This window comes from Nicotiana attenuata, unplaced genomic scaffold (assembly GCF_001879085.1).
Source record: "Nicotiana attenuata strain UT unplaced genomic scaffold, NIATTr2, whole genome shotgun sequence".
NCBI classification, from domain to species: Eukaryota; Viridiplantae; Streptophyta; class Magnoliopsida; order Solanales; family Solanaceae; genus Nicotiana; species Nicotiana attenuata.
In genome coordinates, this window is record NW_017672066.1 from 89,597 (window position 1) to 97,028 (window position 7,432).

A 7,432-nucleotide genomic window follows, 5' to 3' on the forward strand; every position below is an offset into this window, starting at 1 on the left:
CACCCCAACTCCCCCTCCCTCCACCCGCAAAATATTTTTAACCTACACATTTTAAGGTAAAAGACTTTTTTATGAAAGATGAGCATGGTTCTAAAACATGGGTTAGGTTGGGCGGGTTGGGTTATGACCCATTGTTTAGCCCATCTTGACTCAACCCATCTTAACCCAAGCACACTTTGGGCTGGATTGGGCAATGACCCATTTATTGACCTAACCCATCTTGACCCGCCCAAATTTAGCTCAACCCGCCCATTTGCCACCCTACAATGACTAATACCTAAGGACAATTAGTCAATTACGACCTAACATAATAGTGCTTCTCTGATTCTTAATTAAGGTTGGGTGGTGTGATTGGCGGGTTAAAACTATGTGCGATGCGCCAAGAAAATTTTACCTCCTATAGCAAATGTTTACACCCTATTTATTATAAATAAAAACCCTTTTAAAATATTATATTCTATAGCTACCTTTTAGTTTTTATATCAAAAATATGTATTTATTGTCACTTCCTACCGTTAAGCCATTAAATATGCTGTCTAATATTTCTCTCTCTAATTCTTTCAGTTTATTCTCTCCCAAACTCACCGCATAGTATCTTATTTCTCTCAACACGATCTCTCTCTCACAACGCCTTTGTCTTCCCCATTGTTGAACCACGATTCTCCTTTATTTGCAGGTTCTCTCTCTAGATTGTTCTCAAACCCTAGAGTAGATTTGCTGGATTCCATCCTCTTCTATGTCAACATTCAAAATCAATTCCGCTATGAATAGACCATATCTGCTCCACTTTGAAAAAAGATACAACTCATATCAGAAACTTTGATGAAGACATTTTGAAGAAAGTGCTATCGGAAAGGATATAGCACCAAGAAAGTGCTATCAAAAGCATTCACATGCCTTCATATTCTTAAAAGGTATTCTATTGTATCTATCACGAACTTTGCAATTCTGGTGGCCGGTTGACATTCCAACGGAAGAGTTGATTAGTTTAGGGGAACGAAGACTAGAAAGCTAAAGAGGTTCTGATTTCTGCGTAGCTTGGAAGTTTTTAGAAGAATTTTCAGAAATAACTATTGTTCAGTGGTTTTCTCTTCTTGTATTTATATGTATTCAATAAGGCATACACTAATTTTTATTTTGTACAGTGACTTTTGACTGTTGTATTTGGATGTATTTATATGTATTTGAGTTCATACAATATTATTTTTTAAATACATTGTTAGTTCTAACTATATTCATCTATATTTTCAACATAACTGTATCCTTCCGTATTTAAAACAACTAGAGCTGTCAAAACGGGTTAGCCCAGCCGAAGCCTCGTGGGCTTTTAAATTTGGTGGGCTAGGGAGGACCGGCCATCCATCTATATGGGTCTTAAAATGGCCAACCCAGCCCAGCCCTAAGAGGGCCGCGAGCTAGGGCGGGCCGGCCCTTCAACTTTTTAGAAAAGAATATTTCTCCAAATCTTAAGATATTTTTTCGTGATATAATCTCTTGATCATATGAACGACTTCTATTTATTTAGAGTGTACAAGAATCTTGATATTTGGCAAGGAATCTCGTAATTGAAATGTAAATTTTCTATATCTCTAGCTCTTTTTTTTTTTAATGTTACATGAATATTTTTGTTAGTACTTTTCTTTCACTTTCCTTAGGTTCAGAAATTGCTTCAATAAGTTTATATGTTAAGGTTTTTTAATTTAGGCTTAACATTATTTGTCGATTTTATCATTATAGTTCATAAAATTTTTAAAATTCATGAAATTTGCTAGTATTGTCAACTTTTTGGGTATTAAAACTTGACCTTTTTCTATACTAAAGACCGATTTAATAATTAATAATATATTAAAGTAACCAAAATGATCATTGGCCACTTAAAATAATATTTTCTTTTGAAAAAAAATATTATTGGTCACTTAAAACTTTCCTAGTTCGTTGTTAATTAAGCAAAAGAAAAACTAATTTTGTCATACTACATGCATATCAAAAATATAAATTCTAGTTGATATGGAAGGGTAAATGAGCAATCTAAGGTTGGAAAATGGGGATTATAGTTAATATTATTTTTTAGTTTTTACTTCTTTTAAATATTTAAATTTGAATATAATTAATTTTTGGCCCACGGGCCGGCCCAGGCACAGCCTCGGTCAAGCCTCAAGGGCCAGCGGACTGACTTGGGCCGGCTTATAAGCCTCAATTTTAAATGGACTAAAACATCCCAACCCAGCCCTACCCAAGTAGCGAGATGGGTTGGGCTGGCCTCACGGGCCAAGCTCATTTTGATGACTCTAAAAACAACAATACGATGAAATACAGTAAAATACTCTCAATACAAATAGAAAATCAATGAATACAACCAATGAAATATACTCAATAAAGCAGTAATACCATGTATTACGAATAAATAAAATATTGTGAATACAAAAATAACCTTGAATACAACGAACAATGTCAAAAGAAAAAAAATTCGAACTGTATCAGAAAAAAAGAGGGAATGAAACTCTGAAGAATGCTCTATTTTTTGGTGTTTAGCGTCTGATAAATCTTTTCATTAATTGGATTGATAATGTTGTGTGTTATAATTGATTTAGGTGAGTTATATTAGGAGTGTATCCTGTTAAATTAGCAGCTTTCCGTTATTAAACAACTGAAGAGACATATTATTATGTTATTTTCATGAATACATGGTATGAATACATGTGAATACAGCGGCTGACAGCTGGACTGCCCTGTTTTTTAGCCGATTTTTGCTACTGTATTCATGAATACAGTAGCTCGAATACATCAAATACATTACCATAACAACTGAAAGGTAGCTGCGGAAAGTAATTATGCATATGATAGTTATAGGAAGTTAATAGCCACTAAACAATAATCATTTCTGAAAATTCCTCAAAATAAAGCTTCAAATTCAAGACAGGATTTTGGATTTTTACTTTGGAATCTTCTGTCATAGTGTTTCCGCATTAAAGGTAACGACGTTTTAATGAACTTTCAGACATTGGTTATTTTTAAAAGATTGTCTGAAAAGTGGCTAGCTGGTGCAATTGTTAGCAGTGTGAGTGGTGCAAGTTGAGACAATATTAACGGGTTGCAGATTAAGACCATTTCTTTCGAACTAAATATCTAAACAGTTAAACCCATCAACTCTCTGTTAATGGTAGAAGAAGTATTTTCTACTCTTGCAAAATCCTTAACAACAATAGCTAAACGAAATGCTCGTCAGATTCAGAGGCAAATCAGTAGCTGTATCTCAATATTTTTACTCGTCAAGTGCAACCCCAGCTCCTGCCGCGACACATTTCTTGGTGAAATACCTGGTTAATTCTCTAGGATTCTCCAAAGAAGAAGCAACCTCTACATCTTCCAAGGTAACTTCATGGAAATCCTTAAAAAATCCCGATTTAGTCCTCAATTTCTTGAAACAAACCGGTTTGGACGATACCCAGATGAAAAAATTAGTTTCTAGAGCACCCAAATTGCTATTCTATGATTTTCCCAAAACCCTAAAACCCAAATTCCAGTGCCTTATGGATCTCGGGTTATCCGGGTCGGACCTGGTGAATGTAATCACTAAAGATACAACAATTGTTGAAAGAGGTTTAGTTACTCATTTGAGACCTACTATTGACTGTCTTAGGAGAACTTTGGGCACTGATGAAAATGTAGTTAAGGCTATAAAGAGAACTCCATGGTTGCTTTCTTTTGGTGCTTATCATATTATGGAGTCTAATGTATTGTTGTTGAGAAACTGTGGTGTTTCTGATGTGAAAATAAAAACACTTGTGCTTAGGAATCCTAGGTGCATTACACAAAAGACTGAGTGGGTTAAGGATTTATTGCATAGGGTGGAGAAGGATTTTCAGGTTCCTCTTAACTCCCCTATTTTTCCTTATGGATTTCATACGTTAGCCTCGCAAAAGAAGTCTAGGTTGGAAAAGAAGATTGAAATTTTCAAGAGTTTTGGATGGTCTGATGATGATATACTCGTCATGTTCAGGAAATTACCTTATTGTGTAGCACTCTCAGAGGTTAAGATTAAGAAAGCATTGAATATTTACATGAAGGAGCTCGGGTTTGAACCTGCTTATTTGGCTTCTCATCCTTCAATTTTGGTCTATAGTTTGGAAAAAAGGGTGGTACCTCGGGTGCAAGTCTTGAAAATTTTGGATGAAAAGAAGGTTGAGAGGAGAAAGTTGGATCTCTATTATGTTCTGAGCTTAACAGAGTTGAAGTTCATAGAGTATTTTGTGCTGCCCTACAAGGATCAGATACCTGAATTGTATGAATCACACAACAAAACTGTGGCTTCTTCTTAAAATTATCAGTTGTAGGCCAATACAATTTTTGCTCTTCTTTTTTCAGTTTGTATTCTGAAAAATATAGTCCGTGTTGCCAAAAATCATTTCTGTCCTGATAGAGCAAAAATATCATTGCCTTTTTGTTTTTTCATTTCCAACTTAATTTGCTTCCTAGTAACCTACATGTTTTCTAGAGAAAGCAAAAATATATTGTTTCTTTCCGTTAACATTTGGATTAGTGCGTATTCATAGCCAGGGACGAGAGGCTATGGGAAGAGATAAGAGACCTCGTCGTTCTGGTAGTTCTAGTGGTACTTCATCTGGAGGTAGGGGTCAGTTTGGTAGAGTCCATCATAGTAGACCATCTAATTCTTCACAACATGTGGGCCGTTGGGCAGTGTCTCGATCATCTTTCAGTACCCCAGTTCCATCACCTTTTAGTGATTACCTAATAGTATACCTAATTCGTTAGTTCTGAAAAATGAGAAACCACAAAAACTGGGAGGTTCTATATTCTCCATTCAGTTTGGCATTTCTCAATTGTAACTCGGCCATGTTCTTCTATGGACTTTATAGTCTTTGCTCAGATCAGTGAGCCTCTTTTAAGGAAGAGGTTTGCAATTTTCAGGAGTTAACCAGGATATAATTACCATGGTTAGAATGGTTATCAAGAAATAATTACCATGGTTCAGAATGTAGCTTGTTGTTTAACTCTCTCAGAGGCTACAATCAAGAGGGAGTTGGATTTTCTTATGAAGAATTTGGGATTAAAACAAGAGATCTTGGCTTCTGCTGCCCTTTTTATCAAATATCCTGAAGAAAAGAGTCCTCTATTATTATCAAGTTCTCCGGCTAAGTGAATCAAAGTTTCTAGAGCAATCGGTGCTGCCTTAACGTGGCTGAGATTCCCAATTTGTATCTTACGCAAGAAAATAGTACTTTTGAGGAATATCTTTTTGCTAGTAGGTGTAGAAATTTATATCTTGGTCTTTCATATTCACTTTCCTTGTTCGGTATTTTTGCTGCAATTCATCTCGTGAAAAATGCATATATTGTAGTCGAGAGATTGATGTAAAAACAGTTTTTCACATGATGGTCAACTGTTTTCTAGAGTTTTGACTGTTTGTTATACATATCGTATAATCAAGGGGAAAAAATGGTTGAAGTATTTTTAGAGGGTGTTTGGCTAAGCTTATAAGCGGGTCAAACTAGCTTATAAGCACTTTTCGGCTTATCTACGCGTTTGGTAACGTTAAAAGTACTTATAAGCCAAGTGCTTATAAGTCAAAAATAAGCCAAAGGCCATAAACTGGTCACCCCCAGCTTATGAATTTTTAGCTTATAAGCACTTTAGTTTGACCAAGGTTTTTACTATTTTATCCTTAAAATATTCCTTTTTAAAATAAAATTCCTACATCCATACTCATAGTCCCAAGTATTTTTTTCAACCTAAACCCCCCCCCCCCCCCCTGAGCCTCTTCAAGACTGCAATTCTCATTGACTATTTAAGATAAGCAAATTCTCTATTTCTTCGCATATTTATATCTATGTGATTGTGTATTAATCTTTGAACTGTATGTAACAAATAAGGACATCAAATTTTTGGTATATTATTTTCTTAGTGTTGTGGTGATGAAGACAATATTTGTTTCTCTTCAAATATTTTGTCCTATTTTTATTTACTAAGAAACTTTTGTCAATCTATTAATTGTTATAACGTATGATTATATGCGATCATAAAATAAATTATATTTATCATAAAATTTATCTTATCTAAGCACAGTTGTATGTAAAATAAAATAACAAATAAAATATTTTGTATTTGAATCAATCTTGAATCTAAATTTTAAAGAGATTATGCCCTTATAAGTGTAAACAGTCATTTAAGTTATTTTAACAAAAAAAGAGCTTATCAGCACTTTTTTATCAAATACTGCAGCAACTTATCATCAATTCCAGCACTTGCACCCAAACATGTAACTGCTTATTTATTAAATCAGTTTCAGCACTTCAAAGTGCTTTTTAGCACTTAATGCTTATCAACTACTTCAAATCAGCTAATCCAAACGGGCTCTTAGCCCATAAATTCATACTCCTTCCGTTTCAAATTAGATGAGGTACTTTTCTTTTAGTCCGTTCCAAAATAAATGACATATTTTTAAATATGGAAATAAATCAACTTTAGATTATTCATTTTACTTTTGATGAGAAGTTTTTATAACCACACAAATGTCATGACCCCATAAAGCTTTTAAGTCCACAAATTTTAAATGTCTTCTTTTTTTCTTAAACTTCGTGCCGAGTCAAACAACCTCATCTAAATTGAAATAGAGGAAGTATATTTTAACAAATCAGTTAATGATATCTCATTTTATGATTAAATGAAAATCAACCCATGGTGGATCGAGACAAGATAAGCAAATGAAAAAGAAGTTTTGAGATAGAGGGGTTTCGTTATTATTAATTAACAAGCAACCTTGGACCCGTGGTTACAATGGATTGATTAACTTATCCACATTGGCACTAACCAATACATTTATTCATAGTTCCTTAGTGTAGAAAGCCAAAATGTAATGCTTTCGCTGTGAAATGCCAAGATTAATAAATTTGCTTATCACAGCAATACAAACAGCAAGCCCGTCTAGCTCAGTTGGTAGAGCGCAAGGCTCTTAACCTTGTGGTCGTGGGTTCGAGCCCCACGGTGGGCGCTTTACTTTTTGCTCTCTCATTTATCATGAGGCAACAAAAGAAAAAGATATGCACCAGCGGGGTAACGAACCCGGGTCTGTACCGTGGCAGGGTACTATTCTACCACTAGACCACTGGTGCCTTATTTCTCTTTACTAGGCATTACTAAATATGGCAGAACTATGAGCAGTGGCATATTATTCTTGGCTAAAACTATTTGGTTTTCATGCATAAAAGCTTAAGTATCCAAATTACAGAAGGAACTGACAATCTCAGAAAAGAAAAGGCAAACCGAGACAACCAGAGGTTTGCCTCAATACATATAACAGTTACGTTGTAGCGATCTGATTATTTTGTTCTCTTATGTGTTGGCAGAGGTTTTTTTTTTTTTTTTTTTTTTTTTCTTCATTTTAAGTTTTAAATTAGAACTTTCACATATGTCA

General features: G+C 34.7%; 1 protein-coding gene and 1 non-coding gene across 2 annotated transcripts; both read left to right on the forward strand.

Moving 5' to 3' along the window:
• The first annotated feature begins 3,106 nt into the window (after positions 1 to 3,106).
• On the forward strand, positions 3,107 to 5,258 carry LOC109211632 (transcription termination factor MTERF5, chloroplastic-like). Its single transcript, XM_019375182.1, has 3 exons — positions 3,107 to 4,318; positions 4,554 to 4,755; positions 4,961 to 5,258. The coding sequence occupies exons 1-3, from the start codon at positions 3,216 to 3,218 to the stop codon at positions 5,159 to 5,161; spliced, it is 1,506 nt and encodes a 501-aa protein (XP_019230727.1). The 5' UTR covers positions 3,107 to 3,215; the 3' UTR covers positions 5,162 to 5,258.
• A 1,678-nt stretch (positions 5,259 to 6,936) lies between these two features.
• On the forward strand, positions 6,937 to 7,009 carry TRNAK-CUU. The gene has a single exon. It is a non-coding gene; the product is annotated as a tRNA-Lys (tRNA).
• Positions 7,010 to 7,432: the final 423 nt, after the last annotated feature.